This window comes from Somniosus microcephalus, chromosome 22 (assembly GCF_052327205.1).
Source record: "Somniosus microcephalus isolate GS21.2 chromosome 22, FLI_Smic_1.0, whole genome shotgun sequence".
Classification (NCBI taxonomy): domain Eukaryota; kingdom Metazoa; phylum Chordata; class Chondrichthyes; order Squaliformes; family Somniosidae; genus Somniosus; species Somniosus microcephalus.
In genome coordinates, this window is record NC_141008.1 from 62,312,131 (window position 1) to 62,338,557 (window position 26,427).

At 42.0% G+C, this 26,427-nt stretch overlaps 1 protein-coding gene across 1 annotated transcript in view; it reads right to left on the bottom strand.

Annotated features, from left to right (window-relative positions):
• Positions 1-26,427, bottom strand: part of LOC147102459 (nuclear pore membrane glycoprotein 210-like) — a 132,189-nt gene that overhangs the window by 38,317 nt on the left and 67,445 nt on the right. The window contains exons 19-29 of the mRNA XM_085964935.1: positions 25,373-25,477; positions 24,721-25,029; positions 24,259-24,386; positions 22,943-23,075; positions 21,621-21,683; positions 14,987-15,166; positions 12,878-12,958; positions 10,731-10,862; positions 9,558-9,716; positions 7,951-8,042; positions 4,342-4,516 (exon numbers count right to left, since the gene is read on the bottom strand). Coding sequence (XP_085821061.1) covers positions 4,342-4,516; positions 7,951-8,042; positions 9,558-9,716; positions 10,731-10,862; positions 12,878-12,958; positions 14,987-15,166; positions 21,621-21,683; positions 22,943-23,075; positions 24,259-24,386; positions 24,721-25,029; positions 25,373-25,477 — 1,557 coding nt within the window. The remainder of the gene's footprint in view (positions 1-4,341; positions 4,517-7,950; positions 8,043-9,557; positions 9,717-10,730; positions 10,863-12,877; positions 12,959-14,986; positions 15,167-21,620; positions 21,684-22,942; positions 23,076-24,258; positions 24,387-24,720; positions 25,030-25,372; positions 25,478-26,427) is intronic.

Here is a 26,427-nt window from a genome sequence, read left to right on the forward strand (position 1 = left end):
CTTAAGAATGTGCGAATTAGATTGTGCCCCCAGAATTGGAAAAAAAAACGATTACAATTTAAGTTAAGCTGGTGTGTAAAAACTAAGAAGAACAAAAAGTTTGTTTAACAAAAGATTAAGTTTCAGTCTAAGGTTTAACCTTGGCGTCGCGGTTGCTATGGTGAAATTTTCCAAAACAGTTTGATTTGATTTGTTTAAATGTGAAAAACTAATTTTTCTCCAGTTTTTACAGTATTTTGGAAAGGCATCTGAAGAAAGGACAATTAGAAATAATACGTAATTTACTGTTTTCTGCAAGCATGTACTATTTTGTATTGTTTTATCTGTTCTGTTCGTGTTTAGTTAAAGTGTGAAAATACCACTGTCTTTTTCGATCGGGAAAGTTTTTAAAAAATTTACGTGAAGTGACGCAATTGCGTGCGCCTGACAATGTTTTGCTCCACCTTCTTAAAACCCTGCAAAGGAGTTAACCCTTTCCACTGACAGCTGTTTAAGTTCACCAGGCAACAACTTTAGTATGAAATTTAAAGATATTGGACATTATTAAATATAAGTTTCTTAATTTTAAGTTAATATTTCCCCACAGTGACAGAAGAAAAATTATGATTTGATAAATTAACCCCTTGGGCTCCAAGTAGAGTCCAAATGGAGTCTCTTCTTTCTTTTGTTATATGGAAGTTACCTTGTAAACTAATTACAGCACTTCTGTCCCTAATGTTAAAACACTGTGTAAGCCACCTAGCCTGGGAATCACTTGTTTCTGAAATTGAAAATGGGGGATAAATTGATAGAAATGAAATTGAACATTGACAAAACCCGTCAGTTCAACAGTACTGCTGTTTGGATTTTGGGATAATTTTGTAATAACAAAATGGACTCAGGCACTATATATTGGGTTACTTTTGGGAAAATAAAAGATCCTCTAAAATAATGATAATAAAAAAGTGTTAATAACTTGGACCAAGTGAGAATGTTTGATCTATGTTTTCAATCTTAAATATTGTACTGGACAGTAAAGTTCCTCCAGGGCTCATGAATGAGATATGAATGGTAATTAATAGGATGTGTAAAATGGAGAGAGGAAGTGATTGAGGGTGTGAGATAGAAACAGGAGAATTACACCACCAATTGAGAATTTTCCAAACTTTTTAGTGAAAGTCAGGAAAGTGTAGTTAAGAATAGTAAATTGATAGCTTTCTCTTGGAGACATTCATGTCCCTGCCTCTAATGAACTTTTAAAGAAAACTGAATTTGATAGCCTGGCCACTACCCAAGACACTAGAACCATGCGGTGGAAGATGAACAAAGACCTCCAGACAATCTTTTGATAAGATCACCTGAAAGCTCGAGAAAGGCTTGTATCAGATGGCACATGTGGCACGATATTGAGATGCCGATATGAGTGTGCAAATGTGTTTTGTTACGTATGAAGCAATTACCATCCGGAAATGCGTGGTGAATTTGTACTGAAGAACGGGTCTCAGTCTGCTCAGTTACTTGACAACAGCAAGACATGAAATGGTTAATGTAACTCAGGAGAGCGAGACAACCTTTAAAGCATTGACACACACTCCATCGAGAAACTATCTAATTAATGAAACAATCAGAATAGAGTTAAACACACTGGTACCTGTTAGAGAGATTGAAATTGAAGTTGAAGTGGAGAGTTACATGGAATCTGGATTGGGACAATTGAGGGCTAAGGAGAAATTATGTTTAGTAAGAATTATCCACAAGATGGATATGAGTAAAAGAGAAATCTGGAGAATCTTTTAAGTCCATGATTTGTTGATTAGATATTAAACTGTAATGTTGCTTGAAATGATTGTAAGACTGAATTTAACTGTGACTGTAATAATTGTGTTTTGTAGGTAACAGAGCGTGGGAAAAACCAGTACGAATCCAGTATGAGGTGGTTTTGGTGGTGCCTCCTGTGTCACTACTACTGCAACTACTATGCTTTACAGGTCTAACAGGACCTGTCCCATCAATCAACACGTTTTACATAATATCGAAACCTATGCTCAAGTGAAACTGACAGTAAATGAGATACTTATGTACGAGCTGCACAATTATGTGGCACAATTTGGATACGACATTCCCCTGTTGTCTGAGGGCTTCAGTGAGCTCGTGATGCGACTGAACTCCTCGCTAAAGCATTTTTATGTTTTGGAGCAAGACAACTCGAGAATAGATATTGAAATTGACAGTATAGGGGACAACTCACACCGGTAGGCTATTGGGCTTAATACATCAGCACACCCGTACGTTCGTATTATTTCACACGCTCTGGTAGTTATCCAACTTGTAAAGATAGTGTATTTGATATATGTAACGTGTGGAGAAAGACTTTGATGCATAAGGCAATTGTATACTCATGCCTACAACTAACCAGCACTAACAAATTAATTGAGCACACCGAAAGAGAAGATCCGAAGCAATGTAGAGGAGACCCCAGGCGGGGTAACATCAGGAATGATAGAAGAAACAGAGGACCCCAGGCGGGGCAGAATTGGAACACCGGAACAGTGAACTGAATTTGAGTGAGGGGTCAGAGGTTGTTCCTTCCCCTCAAAAGGAATGGACTGTAAGGAAGGGAGAAATCTTCAAGACGCCCTACTAGCTGACGCCCTACTAGCTAACGCCCAAGTTGAGAGAGCAATAAGAACTAGCTAGATTAGTCAAGAGCCGATTATGAGAAGTCAATAAGGATATTTCCTTCTCAAAGAAGGGAATCATAGTGCCTGAATCACAGGCTCACAACATCTTCCCGCCTCCTGGCAAAAAGGCACAGAGGCGGGATGGGGGCGAGTTTGCCATCCGCCCCCACTTTCTGCTACTTTATCGCAGTCCCACCGCCGTGCCCGCCTCCTCGGGGCTGAGAAAATCCAGACCTAACTGTCCATCTCACTCTCACACAAACAATTACTAAATAGACAAGATATTGGAAGGTGAGTGCCACCCATGGACTGTACTCCCGAGAGGTATTGACGTGTTTACAAGAGAAGGCAAAGGGAGAAAATTGGTGAGAGGAAATTGTGGAAAAGAGGAGCAAAAAGTTTGCAAACCCCGAGCAGATGAATCACATTTTGATTTGGCTGCTCTGTGTCCTTTGAGATCTACAGAGTATAAATAACTCCAGTCTTGACAGATGAGACAATACAATGCCCACAATATGTTGTGAGATGCACTGAAACCTCGAGTTCAGAATTCCTTGGCTTAGATAGATTCACACCAATAAAGTACACCAAACATGTCAGCTGAAATGGGCCACACATAATGGACATTCTGCTTTTCTCTGAAATCTGGAGCCCTGCTGTTTATTGCTAGGCAGACATGCTAATTGTTCATGACGTTATACAAATATGCCTGCATATGCAATATTTGCAAACCTTGAATTTTGGAGGAAAGCAAGATGGCTGTGTGCAGGAAGTAGAATTCAGCCATACTATGCCTCAAATGTGACAGCTATGCCTATAATAATGTTATAGGTTTTTATTCATTATTTAGTGTACATGTAGAAAATCACACTACTGGTTCAACACTAGAGGTTTGCAGAAGTAGAAGGACTGATAAGTAAAACATCATCTGTGTTCTAAATACGCAACTGTCTTGAATTTTGATGGTAAGATTTGTGGCTGTACTCCCAGAACAGAGCCCAATAGGTACCAAGGCTTGCTGAATTAGCTCTATAGTAATAAAGTCCTATCTCTGATCTGCATTCTAGTTACTCAAGGTTCTGTGCTGGGAGCAGATCCTTGTAACATTTTCTTCAATTTTTAATGAATTTTGAATATGTATACATGTTTATTTTCATGTAAGCTATCTATTATTTTCTCCCCATGGGAGCAGGTCTTCTACATGTCCCCAAGAGTAAATACAAGTATCTTGCTCCTAGGCTTCCAGCAATGTTTCTTTGTAATAAGTCACTAGGAATGTAGAGTACATGTAGAGAATCACACAACTAGTTCAACAATAGAAGTTTGCAGAAGTAGAGGAACTGGTATGTAAAACATCATCAGTATTCTAAGTACTCAATTGTCTTGAATTTTGATGCTAAGGTGACAACCTCAGGGTTAACTCTTTCTCTGATTCTTCTACTCCTCCGTGTTAGGAGGCATCTGATCTCCACTTTGTGCATCCACATTACAGCACAGTCGAGATCAGGATCATACTGTGCACATTATCACTTTGCGTTTTTGGGCTCCAACAAACTACCTCTTGGTAAATCCATGTCTAATTTCAATGCAAGAATTAATAATCTGTCATGATACTGGTTTAAAATGACCTTTCACACTTCGCATTATAATTCACTACATAACAAAATAGGAAAGTGCTTACCCTCACTCCAGTTACAATGGTTTGGTTCAATCCAAAGTATTCGAGTGATGTTACTGTGAGTGCAGAAGAACCAGTTCTGGGTCCAGATGTCAAGACACCATGTCCATCCTCCATAATCACAGACTTATTATTAGGACATTTGCGCACTTCATAGGTAACAAAGGCTTTACCATCCCTGTTGATTCCAGAAAGAGAACTTTAAAAGTCCCTGCTTCTGTGTTATATGTTAAATCGTATCTGGAAAAAAGCTGGTGTCATTTCAATTGATTTGTCAAGCGACAAAGAAACAGTAATTTCCATTATTCCCAGATACTTATACATTAAATATTATTGTTTTCCTGGGAACTGGATGGTACAGCAGGTTGGAGACTGGCTTTCAATTCTGGGAGCTGTGTTCAAATCCAGTCCAGACTGATGAGATGAAAGCTTCCTCTGTCTGCTGACTGTAAGGTTCCTATCTTAAATGAGTTTGGGCAGTCTAGTTCCTATTTGGCATAGGCCTATTGTGATTAATTCAGCATTAATTGGCAAAGTAACTTGGACAACCTAAGGGGGAACAGAGAAAATGCCATACTGGCTCAACAGAATGCTCTCCTGAGGTTATGGTTAAGGCACATTGTTCAGACTTAATAGAGAAAACTTCACATCTAGCTTGACCTGGAAATGCTTAATGTTGGCACTGGGTGCCTGAAATGGTAAGTATTCTATTCTCCAGGATTAACATCCCTTACCTTGCTGAGCACAAAGGTTAAAAAAAATCACTAGGGCTTACATTTCCCTCCCTTTTGCAGATTAGTACAGTGAGAAATAACAACAGAAAATGCTGGAAGCACTCAGCAGGTCAGGCAGCATCGAGGAGAGAGAGAGTCAACGTTTCGAGTCGGGGACTCTTCGTCAGAACTGGAAAGCTGCATTTAATTGTAGTCATCTGCATGCACAGTATTTTGCTACAGTAGTGAGAACACCAATGTGAATCTGCCACTAACCCACTACAATTTCCTCCCAGGACCCTCATTTACTATTCAGGGTAGGTTTGAAACCACTGTACTATCAGTTGTGTCCTACATTTACTGGCTGCCCTGTCCCACGTCTTTTCCTTCAAGGGAGGGAAATCCTTCTACCCCCCTGTTCATCATTCTGCTTCCAGAAGCAGCAAAAGCCTTTATTCATTGCAATATTATGCAGAATTGTTGAGACTTTTGTTGGGCTGTATTCCAGGGCTTCCCCAGATGGTGGTGTTCCTGGGGCCTGGAAGGGAAGGGAGTGAGCAAGTGTTAGAAAGGAATAAGTGGGGAAGTGGAAGGGAGCAAATGAGGATGCCAGGGTTGGGAGGATTGAGCAGGGCAAGCTAGGACCTTCTTCAGTGACAAAAAGCAACAGTAAAGGGATCTTCCCTCCCCCCCCTTTCCTTTTTTTTCTCTCTCCCACACGGCAGCTGTCTCCCATCCTGCCAGTACACTTCACACCTAATCTTGCCGTCTTTTGTCTCCACTGTCCTATTACCATCTCGTCTGGTTTTGAATACCTCTTAATGTCTCTTTTACTTCTTTTGTTCTCTCCCAGCCCTGCCTTTGATCTATTTCATTTCCTTTCCCGTTTGAAAAAGGGTTAGACCCGAAACGTCACTCTAATTTCTCTCCACGGATGTTGCCTGGCCTGCTGAGTTTTTCCAGCATTGTCTGTTGTTATTTCGGATTTCCAGCATCTGCAGTATTTTGCTATCGTCGTAGTAAAGGGAGAAATGGATGACTGGGGCCTATCTGGGACTGACGGGTGGTGGTGCCAAATGCAAGGTTGAGAGGCTTCAGTGAAGTGTTATGCACTCCCTAGTGGTCAGTTATAGAAAAACTCTTAGCACCTTTCCAACCATACCAATTAAAAAAATATTTTAAAATATGATATACAAAGGATACAACAGAGTCCAGACAGCTGTTTCCCGTGGCTGGAGAGTCTAGAACTAGGGGTCATAGTCTCAGGATAAAGATTCAGCCATTTAGGACAGAGATGAGGAGAAATTTCTTCACTTAGGGGGTTTTGAATCTTTGGAATTATCTTCACAGAGGGCTGTGAATGGTTAGTCGATGAGTATATACAAGACAGAGATCGATAGATTTTTGGGTACTAAGGGAATCAAGGGATAAGGGGACAGGGCGGGAAAGTGGAGTTGATGTAAAAGTTCAGCCATGATTTTACTGAATGGCAGAGCAAGCTCGAGGGACAGCATGGCCTACTCCTGCTCCTATTTCTTATGTTAATGTTCACTATAACTCAATGGAGAAATTATCATTCACCAATTCTGGCTGCAGATGACTACAATTAAATGCAGCTTTCCTCTCCCCTGTGATTATTTTTTTTCTCCACTTCCCCTCGTTAGCCTAGCAATACTACTCCATCAAGGCTATCCATTTCTCTGTCGATACCAATCTGTAGCCAACCACCAGAAAATAAAAAGGAATAACCTATATTGGCTTTCCCTCACTGTGTGGAAGTAGCTAGTCATTGCTTGGTGCAATTTTGCAACAACTTCTCCTTGTGGTCAATTGGACACACAATCCTACGCATGGGTCACAATACATTTTAATATCCCATGGCACAAGGTGTTGGTGAAGCAGGTATGCTGGAAAGGCACTTACCTCCTGGATCCAGTAGTCCTCGCCTTCCTTTAGCCACCGGGTTTCTCAAGGCCCGGGAAACCTGGTCGGCCAGAATTAAATTTGAAATAGTGGATCACCATGAGGCATGGAGCCTCATTATAATATTTAAATTGTCAACCCAGCTCCTGGCAGTGGGTTGGTTGCCCGCCTCCGTTAAAACCGGAAGTGGGCGGGTTGGGTTGGGATTCAGATTTTTAACACTTTAACCTCTCACCTGATCCAAAGCTGCCCGTTTTTTGGGGTTAAAATTCCCCCCAGTGCGTCGCTAATACATAGGCTGGCAGGGGCACTAATCAAGCGAACTGTCCTGTATGGCGCCAAACTGCTGAGTGTTGCTGCAGTTGTACCCATCCAGGTGAGTGATGAGCATTCCATCACACTCATGACTTGAACCTTTCAGATGGTGGCAAGTCTTTGAGGGGTCAGGAGTTGAGCCACTCGTTGCAGAGTACCCAATCTCTGTCTAGGCCTTGTAGCCATGGTGTTGATATCGCTGGTCCACTTCAGCTTCTGGTCAGTTGGTGACACCCAGGATGTTGATGGTGGGTGATTCAGCAATGGTGATGCCGTTGAAGATCAAGGGGAGATGGCTGGACTTTCTCTTGTTCAAGATGGTCATTTACTGGCACTTATGTGGTGCAAGTGTAACTGGTCACTTGTTAGTTCAAGTCTGACAAGCGGCAGGTTGCAAGCACGCCACATAAGTGCCCGTTAATGACTAGGTTATCCAGGTCCTGCTGCAGGCTGGCACGTGCTGCTTCACGTGAATGGAGCTGAAAACTGGAACTGTTAGTGAACAGCCCCACTCCTGATCTTATACTGGAGGGGAGGTCATTGATGAAGCAGCCGAAGATGGTAGGGTTGAGGATGCTTCCCTGAAGATAAATTGTTAATATCATGGTTTGGATAATATTCAGACTTGGTTATAATAATTCCAATAAATAAATAAACACACCTAGAGGTCTGTAACTTTAGATGGGAGTTTGGTGACATCAGTACTTCCTCTGCTGGTAGAGAGAGCGGCAAAAGTTGCAGTATTCCAAACACCTGCAGTAAGGGGAAATATGTTATCGTCAAAGTATCCTCATTAATCCAAACAACATGCACTTGTGTTTTTGTATCGCACACTGCTGTGGCAAAATAAACCACATTTCAGGTTATAAGAGAGACGTGGTCAGTTCTGAAGGAAAAAAAATGCAAAATAACAATTGCAACTATTTGAGCTTTTGTAAGAATCATTTCTAATAAAATATATTAGCATTAAATAACTAACCGGATTAACTCCAGTAAAAGTGATTTAAATTATGTTCCATAATTAATAATTTATCTCAGCTACACATAGCTTTTACTGAAGAAAATACATGGATCTTGAAAAAATGTTACGTGTAAAAGTATGCCAGACTATATTAAATATTTTTATCACAATATACTTTAAAGCAGTGTTGGAGAATGGACTTTGCATACATTTTTGATAATATTTATATCAAATATATACAAATAAGACATAAAACTGTGTAAAACATAAAAATCATGTCACTAGGCCATTTTTCATTGCACTATGGAATTAGTACAAAAGCAGCTGAGTTTTTTTAAATATTCGTTCATAGGATGTGGGAGTCGCTGGCAAGGCCAGCATTTATTGCCGATCGCTAATTGCCCTCGAGAAAGTGGTGGTGAGCCGCCTTCTTGAACCGCTGCAGTCCGTGTGGTGAGGGTACTCCCACAGTGCTGTTAGGGAGGGAGTTCTAGGATTTTGACCGAGTGATGAAGGAACCAAGTCAGGATGGTGTGTGACTTGGAGGGGAACTTGGAGGTTTTGATGTTCCCATGTGCCTGCTGCCCTTGGCCTTCTAGGTGGAAGAGGTCGCGGGTTTGGGAGGTGCTGTCGAAGAAGCCTTGGCGAGTTGCTGCAGTGCATCTTGTAGATGGTATACACTGCAGCCACGGTGCGCCAGTGCTGCAGGGAGTGTATGTTTAGGGTGGTGGATGGGGTGCCAATCAAGCGTGCCGCTTTGTCCTGGATGGTGTAGAGCTTCTTGAGTGTTGTTGGAGCTGCACTCATCCAGGCAAGTGGAGAGTATTCCAGCACACTCCTGACTCATGCCTTGTAGATGGTGGAAAGGCTTTGGGGAGTCAGGAGGAGACACACTCGCCGCAGAATACCCAGCCTCTGACCCGCTCTTGTTGCCACAGTATTTATGTGGCTGGTTCAGTTAAGTTTCTGGTTAATGGTAACCCCCAGGATGTTGATGGTGGGGAATTCGGCGACGGTAATGCCGTTGAATGTCAAGGGGAGGTGGTTAGGCTCTCTCTTTTTGGAGATAATCATTGCCTGGCACTTGATATGCTTTCTGATTTTCCCTTTCTCTGGGATCCTAATGGCCAATCCGAGATCAGAAACTCATGTGGCAAACTGCAAGCACAACCACACATCCAAACTCTTGTGGTTCAGCATTAGAAACAACTAATGTATTGCACCACTTGAGAGTTGATCCTAAGTGGACCCCAATTGTTATTAAATTGCAATGTAAATGAAAATGAAAACACAACATATAGAATTACCATAATCTGAATTTCATCAGAAAATCTGTCAATAAATCCTTCAAACTGTCCAGCAGATGGATGCCGTGCCTTTATCGTGACTTTCAAACCTGTTTTCCCTTGCGCTCTGCTGTACAGTAGCATGGCAAAATTATGTTCTGCGGAAAGCTGTAAGGAAATCTATAAAACAAGCAGTACAGTTATTCAAATGTTACTGCAGTGTTTGAAAATGTGCTCAATTTTATTTACAGAATAGTATTGCAGAAAATGGCACTTTTTAAAAAAAAAAGGAAGAACTTGCATTTATATAGCACCTTTCATATCCTCAGGACATGCTAAAGTTCTTCATAGTCAATGAAGTGCTTATGAACCGTAGTTACTGTTGTAATGTAGGCAAACAACAATTTTAAGACAATACTTTAGGATCATTTTTTAAATACAAGCCAGGGATGAAAAATGTCTCACTTGAAGGCAATAGTAGGTTAAGAGAACTTCTAACTTTTGCCTATTAGTAGAACCAAACATTATTATCCCAATTCATTGTGATCAGTACTGAGAAGTATAGGTTTAAACAGTAAAAAACCCCACTTGCGGCAGCAGAGTGATGCACCACATTAGTGATCCAATGCACGACTCATCATTCCAATTTCCTGTGTGACGAGTTTCTAATCAAAAAAGGACCAAAGTGCAGGGATTTCCCCAACGGGAGGGAACTTTGGAGAAAGAGTCACCCAGACTGCTCTTCTGCATGCCCAAGTATCTAGTTCATTAGCAAAGGTCTTCATGCAGGTCACTTGTCTCTCCAGTCTGGGAAATAGTGTTTGGCCCAATAAAGTCTTGAGTGGGAGAAAATTAAATACATTTATAAATGAGGGAAAGATAAGAAAAAACTGTCACCAGGGACAGAGGATAAGGCTACATTATTAAGATGCCCAGTTCTATTACAGATGAGCGTTACAAATGTTCTCTCTCTCTTTCTAATGCTGTTAGCTTCCATATTAAGGATAATTAAATATCCAGGTATCTTATGTCAGCAAAAAACAATCTCAAATATTTTAGAACTAAGTAGAGTTGCTATTTGAGGCACCAGAATATTGGATTTTATGATTTGTTATAAATACTAAATAACAGTATGCACTTGATTGATCATTTGAGCCAGAACCTTTGTTTTTTAAGTGAGGAAATGCCAATTACCTCCGAGTGTCTGGTGACAAGCTCAATGACCTCCCGCTTTGTGGTTGTCCAGTGAAATGTCAGACCTGGTATTGCATTACCGAAGGAAAATGGAGTCTGGCTACTTGTGACCCCTATCGCATACACTGGTATCTGAAACGTTCAAATGTGCCACATTTTACAACCTATGTATCAAACCATGTTAAGAATAAGGATTCAGACATTCACCCAGTTAGCTATTTATCCCTTATGCTACTGAACAAAGAACTGATTTTGCAATAAATGTGAAGTCAAGTGTTTAAAATTTAAAGGACAAATACATCTTATCACAATATTTTTTATCAAAATATAATTCAGAAGTCTTATCTGTTTTTAAGACATTGTTGACCGAAACACAGAATAGCTTTATGCTTATTCAGTGTACTCCTGTTAAATTATGCATTGTGGGACATGCTTGTTTTAAAGAGCTCTTAGCCTGGAGAACTTTAACTCAGCACTTGCTCAATTGAACTGCAATTTTTGTGTGGAAATTTACGGAGGTCTATTATAAACTGCGAGAGTGAGGGAATCACTGGTGACCCACACATTTTGTTCTCCTCACCCCCAATACAGTTCACAAATTTCAACTATGGTTTGTCCTATGGGGACGTCAATAAATCCAGCTACCTCTCCTTCCCAGTTGGGGTGTGAGTTTTTAAAAGAGGATATCTCTTACTGTTCTAAAAATGAATGGGCGCCATCCTAGTTAATGGATCCGAGAGAAGGCATCTTTTGTGAATTCCACAAACTGGCCTATCTGGATTCAATACACACGCCCACTGCCTGCAGCCCTTCTTCTTAAACCTGTGTAAATCTATTTAGTTACAAAACACAACCCTTGACCATTAATTCAATCCCATAATCCTTTCCATGAAAAAAACATAAAAAATCCCAAAACATAACAACCAGCTTGATGCAGAGTTCACAACTCAAAAGATCTCATTTGTCTGGACTGGATTCAAATCCATGTGCCAGAGATTAAGGAACTGTGTTGTTAATCAAATGTGTCTCCCCATTATCCTTGAAAATTAATCAATAGATAAATGGTGAAACTCAAAATGGAAAAGGATCCAGGTCTGAGGGCATGTCTCCTGGAATCCTGAGAGAAGTCAGAAAGTAAATAGCAGAGGCTCTAAGCACAATCTTTTAAACATCCTTAGGTATGGATGCTGTATCACAGGATTGGAGGATTGCCAATGTAACACCTCTGTTCAAGAAGGTAGCAAGGGTAAAAACAGCAAACTATTGATCAGTCAGCCTAGTGGGTCAACTTCTAAAGGTTGTAATATGGGATAAAATTAAGTTACTTACAAAGACATGGGCTAACTGAGGACAGCTGGCACATATTTGTAAAACACAAGTTGCGGCTGACAAATTTAATAGAGCTCTTTGAGTAAATAGTGGAGTGTATTGATAAAGGAATTGCATTGGATGTTGTGTATATAGATTTTTAAAAGGCATTTAATAAGATACCACATAGGAAATTTGTTAGTACAATTAAGGGGTACGTTATTAAAGGGAATATTGGAGCATGGCAAAGAAGTTGGCTAAAGGACAGAATCAGAGTAGTGGTTAATGGATTTTTTTTGGATTGGAGAGATGTAAACAGTGGTATCTTCCAGGGGTCATTGTTAGAACCATTGCTCTTAATATTTATATGCAAATGATCTGGACTCAGGTATAGGGGGCACAATACGAAAATTTGCAGACAACATAAAAATAACGAGTGGGTTAACTGTGAAGATTACTGTAAACAACTTCAGAATGACACAGACAGGTCAGTAGTTTGAGCAGCTAGATGTCAGATCCATCTTAATGCAGAGAAATGTGAGGTTTTGGGGGGAAAGAATAAGGAGATGAAATACACAGTAAAAGGTTAAAACCTTAAAAGGAGGTGATGATCAGGGAGTCTGGGAGTTTCAGGTACACAAATCTTTAAATGTGGGAAGGCAAATTGATAAAGCGATAAAAAGCATATAGGATCCTAAGTTTAATAAATAGGGGTACAAAGTACAAATCACTTCTGCTCGAGTCACTGTTATAAAACTGCATGTTACTTAAAATGCCATATCATTTACAACACCGATCCTGATCCACATGTAAATATACAAAAAGATTACACACTATACCTGAGTTCCTGTCCTCAATCTAGTTACTGGAGCATGGATTTTTATCCCTTTTAGCTGAATCACTTCTACAGTCACTTCATCCTTTTGTCAAAAGATAAAACTCTAATTACTCAGAAGAGTCAATCTCACATTTATGTAGCCCTTTGGAAACTGCTGATTAATCTATGCAGCTTTCCAGTAGGCATACATCTCAGCCTTCTTAAAATAATGCTTGTACACTATTTAAAAAACAAACAAGCCAGTACATCAAATTGCCACAGAACGACTACAGCACTCTTTGGAGCTGGTCATCTTCACTGATGTCATTATTTAGGTTGTCTTTAGAAATTTACAAAATTTAAAGAGAGCAGTTTCTGAGTTTTCAAAGAAACTATGAAACACAAAAACTACAGGAAAAGCAATTGGATCTGAATAAACTCTGTTCCTAAAACATTAATTCAGAGCAGAAAACATTAGGGAGGGAATTTTGCCAGCCCTGGGGAGGTGGGTATGGAGGCGGGACTGCCGGAAAAATGGCAGAAACTGAGAGCAGGTACCGAACCCGCTCCCAACCCACCTCCGTGTCATCTTCCCGGGAGGCGGGTCCCCGAGTCGCACAGGGACCCGTCTCCTCGAGGCCGGAAGGGGATGACAGCCAATTAACTGCCTGTTAACAGGTAGTTAACTGGCAGTTAAGAGGTTTATCCCCATTTTACCCCTGCAAGTGCGGGCTTCCCGATGGCTGCGAGGCGAGCAGTGGTGACGGGTGCAAGTGTGGAGAGGTAAGTGAGAGGTGAGTGTAAAGTGTTAGAAAAAGTTTACTTACCTTTGTTTCTTTCTGCAGGCTTCAACCCTTGGGGATCCGGAGGTGCCTCATCTCAACGGCAGAGATGACAGAATGGCTGCTGCATTCTCAGATGTAGCAGCCATCTGATTTCTGCTGAGGAAAGAGGTTTGGTGAGTCTTTGTGCAAGGGCTCACCTTAGAACAGAGATCGTCAGTGTTTGACAGCTTCTCAAAGCTGTCAAATGCTGACAATTCATCTGTCATGAAACGTCATACGCTGATGTCCTCTGTCACCGGCTTTCCCTTAATTGGCCGGCTAAGCCCGCAGGGCGGGCTTAACAAGGTCAATCAAGGGAAAATAGCATGGGTTGGCCGGATGTCGTTGGGGGCGGGACTGAAACCCGACAACCAGCAGTCCCGCCCCCAACGCGTCCCCATTGACAAAACCCAGCCTTAGGTCTCATACTTATGTAATACATTGAAACATAGAAGATATGGGAGAAGGATGAATGTATAAACCAACCTCCCATATGCCACAATAAATTTTGCTAGATGAAAACTTAAAAGATTTAAAGGAGCTCATTTTTTAGGTGTTCTCTCCTTTTACAGCAGACCTGTGCTACAAATTAGATGTTGGGTTTATAATGTGGATCTACTAAATCTGCAATGAATGAGATTCACACATTTATTAATAATATCCTATTCATTTGAAAGTACTGTACAAAAGGTCTCACACCAAAGTGGAGTATCTGACTTATCAAGACAGCTGAAATACATTAGTGGTTGTGAAGGTTGAGCACGTTTCCAATTCGGATTTAGGCAACCTCTCTCTACCAAGTTTGCCAGAAGGATTGCTCCAAACCACTGACCTCCTTTTCCCCCTTTTTTGAGATGCATCAGTGACATTCTTGCAATCACTGAAGGGAAGACTAAAATAATAGCAGACCATTTTATTAAGAGAGGCAAATACAAAAAGTATAATTTTCACTTGAAGAAATAATAAAAATTAATTATTTAAACAAACTGTACTTATTCTTGCTATAACCTGAAAGATGTCGTATGCACAGAAACACTGAACAATATTTCAAGAGTCACAAATTAGATAATCTTTCTACAACTACTGATTTTCTTGACAGTGCTGTACAAAATCAAACACAGATCTTCCAGTGACAGGTAAAAATAAACGCGACCCATTTGCTTTTGATTGGGAAAAATTACAACAAGCCTCTGATGCATAAAACAAACAGATAATCCTCATTACCCATTCAGGAGCCAAATTAAAAGCTGGTTCTTTGGGTAGAAATGTAATTTATAGCAAACTCAATGGCAAAGAAGTAGCATTACCTGAGAGAAAACAACCACTCTTCCTGTGTCATCGTCGACAGCCTGGACAATACCAGTCACTTTTGCTGTTCCCACCACCAAGGCAGTCAGTTGTCCTAATTCATTTACCTTAGCAATAGTGCGATTATTAATAGAGAAATAAATATTTGACTGTGGTTGTGGACCACCTTCAGACATCACCTACAATCAATTGCAACGGATAGATTAGAAAATGCTCAGTTTCTCTATAGGACAAAGCTTGTAATCAACAAAGCGTCAAAATAAAACTTTTACTTTAATACTTTTTCCCAGGTATCTTCCCAACTGTAGTGTATGTACCTTTAAGGGGAGAACTACTTTTTACAGCTCCTGTATACTGTAGCACCGGCAGTGACCACACCTGTATATAAACCCTGAGTAGGGATCTGTACTTCAGTTTGAGAGTCACCTTCATCCAGTAAACACCTGTTGATTGTTCCTCTGCAGTCTCTGTCGATTTATTGAAGGACACCATACATCAAAATTCACGGATTTAACATTGGCGACGAGTCGATTCGAACCTACCTGCAACTCTGTAGAAGGAGGCCGATTCCACCAGTGCGGGCGTCAACCATCCGGAGAGGACTTGAACATCGCAGAGGAGGCTGTGGAGAGCTGGGCTTGGTTCCCCAGTCGCGACGATCCAGCGCAGCGGGCTGGCAGCAGATACGGCGCAGACCCTTCCCGGACGGCGGCGGCTGGAGCCGACCGACGGCACAGAAAAAGGCCGAGCAGCGTCGATGGGGTAAGAGAGAGGGTAAAACGCGCAGAGCACGGCCAGGGTTTCAAGGGCTGAGCAGCGTCCGCGGGGGAAGGAAGTGCGGGAGACGCCATTTTGAGCCAGCGGAGAAGAAGGGAGAGCGCGGGAGACGCCATTTTTAGCCAGTCTAACCACACCCAGGGATGCCGAAGAGTGGCAGTGTCACAGCGTTCGACAATGAAGTCGAAGATTGGGCAACATATATAGAACGCGTAGAAGTGTACGGCAAGGCGAATGAAGTGCCAGATGCCAGGAAAGCACTGGTATTGTTGAATTCCATGGGTGCAAAAACATACGGCTTACTGCGAAACCTAGTAACCCCAGAGAAGCCAGTGGAAAAGGATTTTGAAAGCATAGTGGCAATCCTACAGGACCACTTAAACCCCACACCGCTGCCGATAGCAGAAAGATTTAAGTTTCACAAAAGGAACCAGCATAAAGACGAAAGTAATGCTGAGTATTTAATGGAACTGCGCAAACTATCGAAACACTGCCAGTTTGGAACGGGACCAGCAGATACTTTAAGGGACAAGTTTGTGTGTGGGCTTCAAAGTGAAGGAACCCAGAAACGGCTTTTATCAGAAAAGGATCTTACGCTGGACAAGGCTTTCAGCATGGCAGTATCACACGAAGCAGCCGCACGGGGCGCTGCAGAGATACAACGGAGACCGCAAGAATATGGCACAAATGAAATGTCATATGGAGCAGTGAAGTGTTATCGCTGCGGCAGAACACACGACCATAAGGACTGTTGGTTCAAGGACCAAGTGTGCAGACAGTGTGGAAAAGTAGGACACATAGCAAGTGTCTGCAGGTCGGGAAAGAAAACCAGCAGCAAGAAATCTCCACAGGAGAAGTACAAAAAGGTACATAAGGTGACGGAGAGTAGTTCAGACAAACAGAAAAGTGATACAGACTCCGGAAGCAAGGAGCTGGGTTGTCTGAAACTACATAATGTAATCAAAATGGAGGATCACCAAACTATCTGGGTCACGCTCAAGATAGATGGAGTCCAAGTGAAAATGGAATTGGACACAGGATCAGCCCTAACTGTCATAAACCGAAGGGACTACAAGCGGCTATTCTCACATATACCCTTGAGAGATACAGAGATTGTCTTGAAGACATACACGGGGTAAAAAGTCTACCCCAAAGGAAAAATAAGGGTGAACGTGATATACAACGGCAAGGAAACACCAAAAATGGACCTATATGTATTGCCAGATGGAGGACCACCACTACTAGGATGTGAATGGATCCGGAAGATACATCTAGATTGGCATTCCATACAAGCACTGACTGTAGATGCCAAAAAGGATGACGACGTCATGCCTGGACGACTGTCAAAAATGCTAACTGACGCACAAGAAGTGTTCCAGGAGGGCCTCGGAACACTAAAAGGCATAACAGCGACGATCAAAATAGAGGAAAATGCAAGCCCAAAGTTGTTGTTTTTTTTTGTTTTGTTTTTTTAAGGCCAGACCGGTACCTTATGCGATCCGCCCAGCCGTCGAAGCAGAGCTGGAAGGTTTGGAACGTTCAGGAGTACTATCCAAAGTGGACTGGAGCGAGTGGGCTACACCCATCGTTCCTGTAATGAAGAGGTCGTTGAGTAATACGCCTGGGGAACCAAAGGTGGTTCGCATCTGTGGGGACTTTAAGGTGACAGTGAACCCAGTCCTGTACAATATCCGCTTCCGCGGATTGAAGATATTTTCCCCTCGCTATCTGGAGGGAAACGCTTCACTAAGATTGATCTGGCCCAGGCGTACCTGCAAATGGAGGTAGAAGAAGCCTCGAAACAGTACTTCACGATCAACACTCAAAGGTCTCTACCAATACAACCGGCTGGTGTTCGGGGTAGCATCAGCTCCGGCTATTTGGCAAAGGGCAATGGATCAAGTCCTGCAAGGGATTCCAGGGACCCAGTGTTATTTGGACGACATCCTGGTCACGGGCGAAAATGACAGTGATCACCTCGCCAACCTGGAGCAGGTGCTCACTAGATCGAAGGATTATGGGCTCCGAGCTAATCGCCACAAATGCGAGTTTTTCCAGAAGCAGATCTCGTATTGTGGCCACGTTATTGATGAAGAGGGGTTACATAAGTCCCCTGAAAAGATTGAGGCAGTAGTCAAGGCTCCAGCACCGGAAAATGTGTCACAACTGAGGTCGTTCCTCGGGTTGGTGAATTACTACCATAAGTTCTTGCCGAATTTGTCTATAGTACTACACCCACTGAACACCCTACTGCAAACGGGGGTACCATGGAAGTGGAATAACGAATGTAAACGAGCTTTCCAGAAGTGCAAAGAATTGATCACATCAAAAGAGGTGTTGGCTCATATCAACCCAGCACTACCAATTCGGTTGGCGTGTGATGCATCACCCTATGGCATTGGAGTGGTGCTGTCGCACAAATTCCCGGACGGCTCGGAGAGGCCAGTAGCCTTTCCGTCTCGGTCACTAACCTCAGCCGAGTGTAACTACGCCCAGATTGACAGGGAGGCCCTCAGCCTAGTGTGGCGAGTGAAAAAGTTCAACCACTATCTGCACGGGCAGAAGTTCACCTTGCTGACTGACCACCAACCACTTGTCTCCATCTTTAATCCAAAGAAGGGTGTTCCGGTGATGACTGCGCAACGGCTACAAAGGTGGTCCCTTTTTCTTGGGGCGCACCAATATGATAGAGTATAAGGGCACGAAACAGCATGGAAACGCTGATGGGCTATCACGCCTGCCACTACCTACTGCGGAGGAAGCACCAGCAGTGGATCCTGTCGAAATATTTCATTCGACTATAATTGAATGCTTGCCAGTAACTAACACTGGTATAGAGAAGGAGACCCGAAATGACCCGACACTGTCTCGGGTATATGATTTGACGGTGAAGGGATGGCCAGCACATGGCGACTCACTGTTGCCAGCATTCTCATCCAGAAGAGAACAGCCGTCAGTATGCCAGGGGACCTTGATGTGTGGATCCCGAGTGGTAATTCCACCCAAGTTAAGGGGCAGAGTGCTCAATGAGCTTCACGAAGGCCATCTGGGAGGGGTGAAAATGAAAAGCCTTGCTAGGGCTTATGTGTGGTGGCCGGGGATCGATCAGCAAATCGAGGACCTGACAAAGAGCTGCTCAGGATGCCAGAAGGTCCAAAATGCACCACCACATGCCCCTCTACACCCATGGGAGTGGCCCTCATCTCCATGGCAACGGGTGCATATTGATTTTGCTGGTCCATTCATGGACTCAAATGTTTTTAATAGCCGTGGATGCGCACTCGAAATGGCCTGAGGTGATCAAAATGTCCTCCACCACCACGGAGAAAACTACTGCAGTCCTACGGACCATATTTGCCAGGAACGGCTTGCCAGAGCAGATTTGCTCTGATAACGGACCACAGTTTGTGTCCGAAGAGTTTCGAAGATTTATGAAAATGAATGGGGTAAGGCATTACACATCTGCCCCGTATCATCCAGCCACAAATGGATTGGCTGAGAGGTTCGTACAAACCTTTAAAAAAGCAGTAAGGGCCATGTGCGATGACGACATTCCACTGCAGCATAAGGTGGACAATTTCCTGTTAGCCTACAGAAATGCGACACATGCAGTCACCAACCAGACCCCGGCCATGATGTTCTTTAACCGAAGGTTGAGATCTCGTCTGGATTTGCTCAGACCAAATGTACGAAGAGATGTTGAGAATAAGCAATTCCAACACATCAATGAGAAGCCGACAAGGAGCTTCAATGTAGGGCAACCAGTCTTGGCCCGCGACTACCGAACAGAGAAATGGCAACCAGGAACGATATGCACACGGCAGGGGCCACTAATGTACACAGTGGATGTTGGGGAGAACATTGTGAGACGCCATGTCGACCAGATCCTAGAGTCACAGGAACGAGTCAACCCCAGGTCTCGCGTACCTGGTGATGAACCCGACATACAGGTAGCATCTACCCCAGAAACAGTAGCATCGGAAGCTGATGAACCAACCGACGACAGGGGGCCAGAATCGCCTCCACACCAAGAGCAAGACACTCAGGAAAGGCGCTATCCAGAAAGGATCAGGAAGCCGCCCCAAAGACTGAATTTGTAAATGGACTATTTGCAGTTAATGTTGCATGTTAAAAGTGTTAATTGTTAAATGAATGTTATGGTACTGTTAATCTAAAAGGGGAGGAATTGTAGTGTATGTACCTTTAAGGGGAGAACTACTTTTTACAGCTCCTGTATACTGTAGTACCGGCAGTGACCACACGTATATAAACCCTGAGTAGGGATCTGTACTTTAGTTTTAGAGTCACCTTCAACAGGTGTTTACTGGATGATTGTTCCTCTGCAGTCTCTTGTCGATTTATTGAAGGACACCATACATCAACATTCACAGATTTAACACCAACAGCATTAGCTTACTGTTTTCTCATATATGCAATGGACTCTGGGAGGTGCACATGTAAAGAACATTAGAGTTTAAAGAATACAGGAGCCAAATTCTCAATTTTTCTTTTTGCTCTTCATGTATTTATTTTCCTACCCATCTTTAAATCTTGTTGACAACACAACTATTTCCAGCCCATTTGGAGGCAGCAGAATTGCTGCCAGACCTCTGACATTCTGGCTTTTCACTCTGATTTCCCTTCCCTCTGTGTAAGTGACGAGCTTCCAGTTAGTGTTGCTCCCTGATGGCACAAGATTAGAAATATATGGCGACGTGGGCATGAATCCAGGTTCTGTTGCTCCTTGGATCACTGCCATTTTTTGTTTTATTAAAATAGTACAGTACACTGGGTGAAACAAAAAATACCTTTCCCCACTTGGATGTTCCGTACACATATCAGAAACTCTTTAATAAATGCCGATACTTTTTCCATATACAAATATATGAAAATTAAATGTTCTTCCCTTCTGAGCAAATCTGGAAATATAATTCTACTCTTAGTATGATAACTTGTACTTTACTAATCTAAATAATGGATGTTGTTCTACAACAGGACATCAGTTTATAGCACAGACAACAATAGCGTTGTATACAATTAGCAATCAACAAATGAGTCAAGATTTTGCTCATGATTGTTAGAAAAACAAATTTGTAGAAATTTTCCACAGCTGTGAAAAATATTACCTATAGCCACCCCAGTAGTTAACATGCTTACTTCACAGTTGTATGTTTGGTCCCAGAACTTGCCGACACTAGTAATGAGTTTTTCTGGGTCTTAGCAGAGTTCTAATTTGAACTACCACACAAGAAAAAGCATTTAGTGCTAATGAAGAAGTTATGTAGTGAATGGTAAGTTTCAGTTCACTAGTTCAATAACCAAAAGAATGCATGGGAGGCACAAAGGTCATCTTGAAGCACTTTGGGCCATCCTGAGACACTTGCACAGATATAAATGCAAGTTCTTCCTTTCTTTCCCTGCCAGCCCATTCCAGCTATCTCAATTATTATCTGTAATTTACTCAATGGCCAAATGGAGGTCAGCTAAAACTACTGTCCTTGTGAGTCCAAGCAAATATAAAGCACAATTCTTAACCCATTAACATCAGTTTTCCTAGTTAACAACACAAAAAATAGGGCCAGTAGTGTGTGTTGGAAAGCCAACACATAATGCTACACAGATTTTCCAGAGCATATTTTTAACATTTTATGTAATTTCCAAAGTACACCCCACCCTCACCATAAGGCTCTCAATTCTAACATTGTATCTATTATAAACTTAAATTGGCTCCTGATCCTTTGCACGTTATATCTTATGCTATAATTCAGAAAATGTTTAGCTCCACGTAACAGAAGGGTGTTCATAAATCCTGTATTCATGCAATAAGTGTGTATGAATTTACTTGTGTCTGCTAACCTGCATCATACCACCAATGATCAACGTCACTTTCCGTGGGATTAGTCTAAAAGGTGGGAATACCTGAAGCCAATGCAAATTGCAGGTTAGTATCACATGAGCAATCTATTACAAAGCCTTGTTCATCATCTAATTTTTACACAAAAAAAATGCACAATATGTACAAACGCATCATTATTGTGTCACTGATTTAGGAAGCAACATGGCTCTATGGTTCTAAGAACAAAGGGACAATTGTCAAATAATTGATGTCACAAAGCTGAATGTGGCATGAAACTGTCACAAAATCAATAGTACAGCAAAAGCCTATCCTGTCCTGTCTCAGAATTAACTATTTAAAAAATCTTAGCAGTTGTCCTTTTCCATGTACTATTTTAATCAACATTTGGGAAAAATATTTTATTTTTTCAATAATAGTATGCTGCTTGTGTGACAAATGCAATTTTCTTCAGGCAACCAGAATATTCTCATTAGCTCCAAAACTGGTTCCTCTTCAGATATACTTTGGGCTGATTCCCCTCAAACTGCTCAGAGGGTTGGGGTGGGACTTCTGCCTGCTGTGACCCCAGCCCAGTTTCCTCCCTGGGGGCCTGTTTGTTTATGCAAGGCAGCAAAATTCTGCCAAGAGGGAACCCACCGCTGTAAAAAGAGGTAAATGTGGCCAGTGCTGCAACCAAACACCTCTTCCAGCACTAGGAGACAAGAGCTGCTATTAAAGGGGCAGGAAAACCGCAAAGATTAATTTTTAAATTCTGGCCAATGCTCCCTATTAACCATGGGATATCTGAAAAGGGGGAAGGCGGCCTTGAGAGGGCGAGGAGCCCACTACTAAACATGCTACTCAGCAAGATTACCACTGCTGTCCAAGGGGATACGGCCAATATCCCTCCTGGCAGTGACATTGGGTGGAGTGTTGGGTCCCACTTCCCACCATAATTTACACAACATTGGGCAGTGAAGGAGCAGTCGGCAGTTTTCGTCCCAGCAGAGGGAAAATTTAAGTGGGGTGGTAGGCCTCCTAGCCCCATTTTCCCACTATTTCCACTGCTATTCCACCCAACTTGGGGCGGCATAGTGGAGGAAAATCTATGGCTTTCTCTTCAGAAGTAAGGTTTGCTACAGTACCACAAGCATCACCTTAGACATAGGCTCTGCTACTTTGCTGCTGAGGGAAAGTGTCATTCTGCTGAAACTGTACAAAACACTCTCAGGGTGATCAAATCCATTACTGTTTGCACTGTGGTTAAACTAGACATATACAGTGATGCCAATGCCAATGCTAGCTAACTCGTATCCATGAGAACAAAAAAAGGCACACTCACTTCTATCTGACGTGGAGCAGAGCTCAGCTTTCGGCCATTTTTGTCCCTGACAGTTGCTACAACAGTGGTTTGCCCCAAAGCCACAGCTCTCATTATGTAACTTGCAGCACGTTTATCCAAGTCAGAACTTGCTCTGAAAATTATAAAGTTTATGAAGATGCTGTGATTTACAACTTTTCCACCACCTCCCCATAATTTCTTCCAGCAGGATGTTCACCACCAAACATCCTTCTTCAGCTTGGACAATCTGAGCGTATGGATCTCTCCACAACTACCGTCAGTGCAACGGACATTAAATTGTGTCAATGGCACACAAGATTCCCAACCTAAAGAAAACCAGTTGATTTACTGGTTCTACAGAAAACCATGCTTATCCCTTCATGTGCCAATATGAATTCCACCCTTTCCACAGATTGCAAGTCGAGAGGCATGTGCACAGCTATTGTGCTTCCTAAAATTCCATGTAAATTTTCAACATTTATAAAGTAGCGCAGTAGTTTGCAAACTTTTTCAGGTTGGACCCCACCAAAAAATACTCATTACATTGCACCCTATAAAGCTTTGCAGAAAAAATGTCCATCAACCTCACATATTGGAATTGAGAGCAGGACGCCCACAATCTCTCAATATGCACAGCCGATAGGTAAGGCTCCCCACTGGCAGTATGAATTCAGAAAATTACCCCAATATCGTTATAATTCTTATCCTTTAGATCTGCTTCACTTTCTCAGCCTTATTCTTTATTTCCGTTTCTCTTCTTTCACTTCCATTTCTCAATCACACCCTTTTTCACTTCAGTTTTCCTCTCCTGCTCCCCTTCACTTGCTTCTTTCTCTCACTTTTCACTTACGTTTCTCCTGTTTTTGCCCCTGTATGTTCCTTTACTTCTTTCCGCTCTCACTTTTCACTTTAGTCCTTCTCTTTCTTACCTGAAATGAGGTAGACCCGGTCACCTTGGATCATTACCAAGCTTTCTTCGACAGTGGCAGGTCAGAGAATTAGGCAGGAGTTAGTGTATTGGAAAAATCAGGTACGAGAAGACATGAGGCAGACCAGGAGTTGGATGAGAGGTACTGTGATAGAACAAATCTTATGCCCAAAAGTTTGAGAACCACTGCAGTAGCAGTTAGTGAAAGCTTATATCAAAATATACATCTGCTTGTGCTGTAAATGAATGTTTTCATGCCACATAAAACAGATTACTATAGCCTTTGAAAGAAATATGCATTTCAGTTCTGATATTTTTAGTTGCTGTATCTAAAATGCATCTGTATTTCTCAAACAATTACACCTTCTAAATCTTGTGTTGTACTTACTCTAAGGTGACAATTGGGGAAGCTGCCTGTAGGCTAATATTCATATAATGAAAGTATCTGTTCAAGAAGGGTTGCTTGAAGAAATCCAGGATTCTGACATTGACAGCAACATACTTTCCAATTTCAATCTGGAGGAAGGATCAGGTGATGAAATAACTCTTATTTATTTACACTCTCCTCCTAATTTTCCATTCCCTGGCTGAGAGAATTTTCCTTGATGTACCCAACAAAGTGCTAATGATCTAAATACATGTACCAGAAGTACTAGTTTAGCACTAGATTACTACAATGTGACCCCAAGAAAGTTAACAGGAACAAATTGCATGTAGCTTTAATTTCCCTAATGTTACAGGTATAGGAATATGAACTTTATTAAGTCAGAAAATAATTTAAACTGCTCAGAGGTAGTAATAGCTTAGTATTAGACTTTTTACTGTACTTGCATATCTTCAATGTACTTACCTTGTGAATAAGGTCTAGCTCAAAATCTAATATATCTGATACATGGATCTCTGCTCTGGCTGGACCTTTACATGTCAGGCACAAGTCATATGCTTTCATTGTCACAACTCCAGGTTGCAGTGGCCTTATCTGCAGCAACAAGGGTAGCAGTGTCAAAGCAAGCAAACAAAAATACACAGAAAAAGGTTTTGAGAACTTGATACTAACTTGTACATAGTTTTTTGCCTCCAGATATGTGCTAGTCAAAATCTCAATGTCAGTCGTATTAATGAAAAAATATCCCGAGCCCTCAGTTAAATAAATTATTTGCTAAAGAAAAATAAAACACAAGTTACTGGCATTGTTTAGTTTACAGATATACACATTTAATCTATAACTTTCTCACAAAAGGAACAAACTTAATTTATATAGCGCTTGATCACGTTCTCAAGATGTCCCAAAGTACTTCCTCTGAAGCGTAGTCACCATTGTTACACAGGCATATGCAGTGGCCAATTATCACAAAGCCAGGATTCAAAATTAACTATCATATATTTAACTTACTGGATTTCACAAAAATATAAATGAACAGTAATACTGAATAGCATTTTAATTAACCCTGGCTAATCTACAATTTGATTACATGTTCTTTGATATTTAATGTACATCTTACCACAATATCAGGATGATTGTACACAGTGAGGTTTTTGGGTACCAAAGACACATCATCCACCAGCAACAAATCAACAGTGGCCGTTATTGGCAAAAACAAAACAGCCTGCAGTACAAAACAAGACACAGTGTGACATGCTTTTCCGGGTGAAATGGATTCAGTATGTACTTAAATCAAAAATACACTGCTAGAACACATTTACTTTACAAGAATTAAGGATGCATGTTACAGCACCGTGAGGAAATTTAAACCAAGAACTTATAGATCTATCTCAGTTGTTACTCTAAGCATAACACACATTCTTATTGTAAACCAAAGGTGCAATCATGTTTTTCTTTTGCTCTTTCTACAATAAATGTTCGTCTGATAATTTATTTTTAAAAAAGGTTTAATTCTTAGCAAATAAAAACTTTACTGCTGCCTGACCAAAGTACCCATGCGCCACTCACGAACAAAAGGGCAGAAACCGGGCGGGTGGGATTTAAAATGGCCGCAATTTCCCCCTCCAATCTCACCGCCTTCCCTGCAGGCTCTAATTTTTACCTGCTCTTTTCAGCAGGTGAGAGACACACCCACCGAAAAGTAATGAGGTCCTTCGTTAAATATGCAGATCGGGCATATTGTCACCGGGGCCTGACTGCAATTTTAACCCAAGGTCAATGCGAGGGAGCTATCGTGGCTTCCTTGCCAGGTCAACCTGACACCAAGGGGAGTCGGGCCAGTGGAGGTCCAGAAAGGTAGGTTAATTTTTTTGTTGTTGGTCTCTTTGTGGGCTAAGAGAGCAGAAGTGCTTCTCTGGGCCTCACAACCATGGACCTCCCCTGCCCTGGGCATGTCTTCCCCCCAGCCCCTTCCCCAACTGCAATGCCATCCCTACACCCCCCTCGTAAACACATAGCCGAGTGCCAGGGGCCGTCCCTTCGAGTTCCTGGCCGAGGCCATCTGACGCCAGAAATCCTGTTCTTGCCAGCTAGTGCTTCTTGTTGTGTTTGGGAGGGAGACTAACTGATGAGGCAGAAGAGTTAAAATCTCCTGGGCCTCATGCTGCGGAAGGC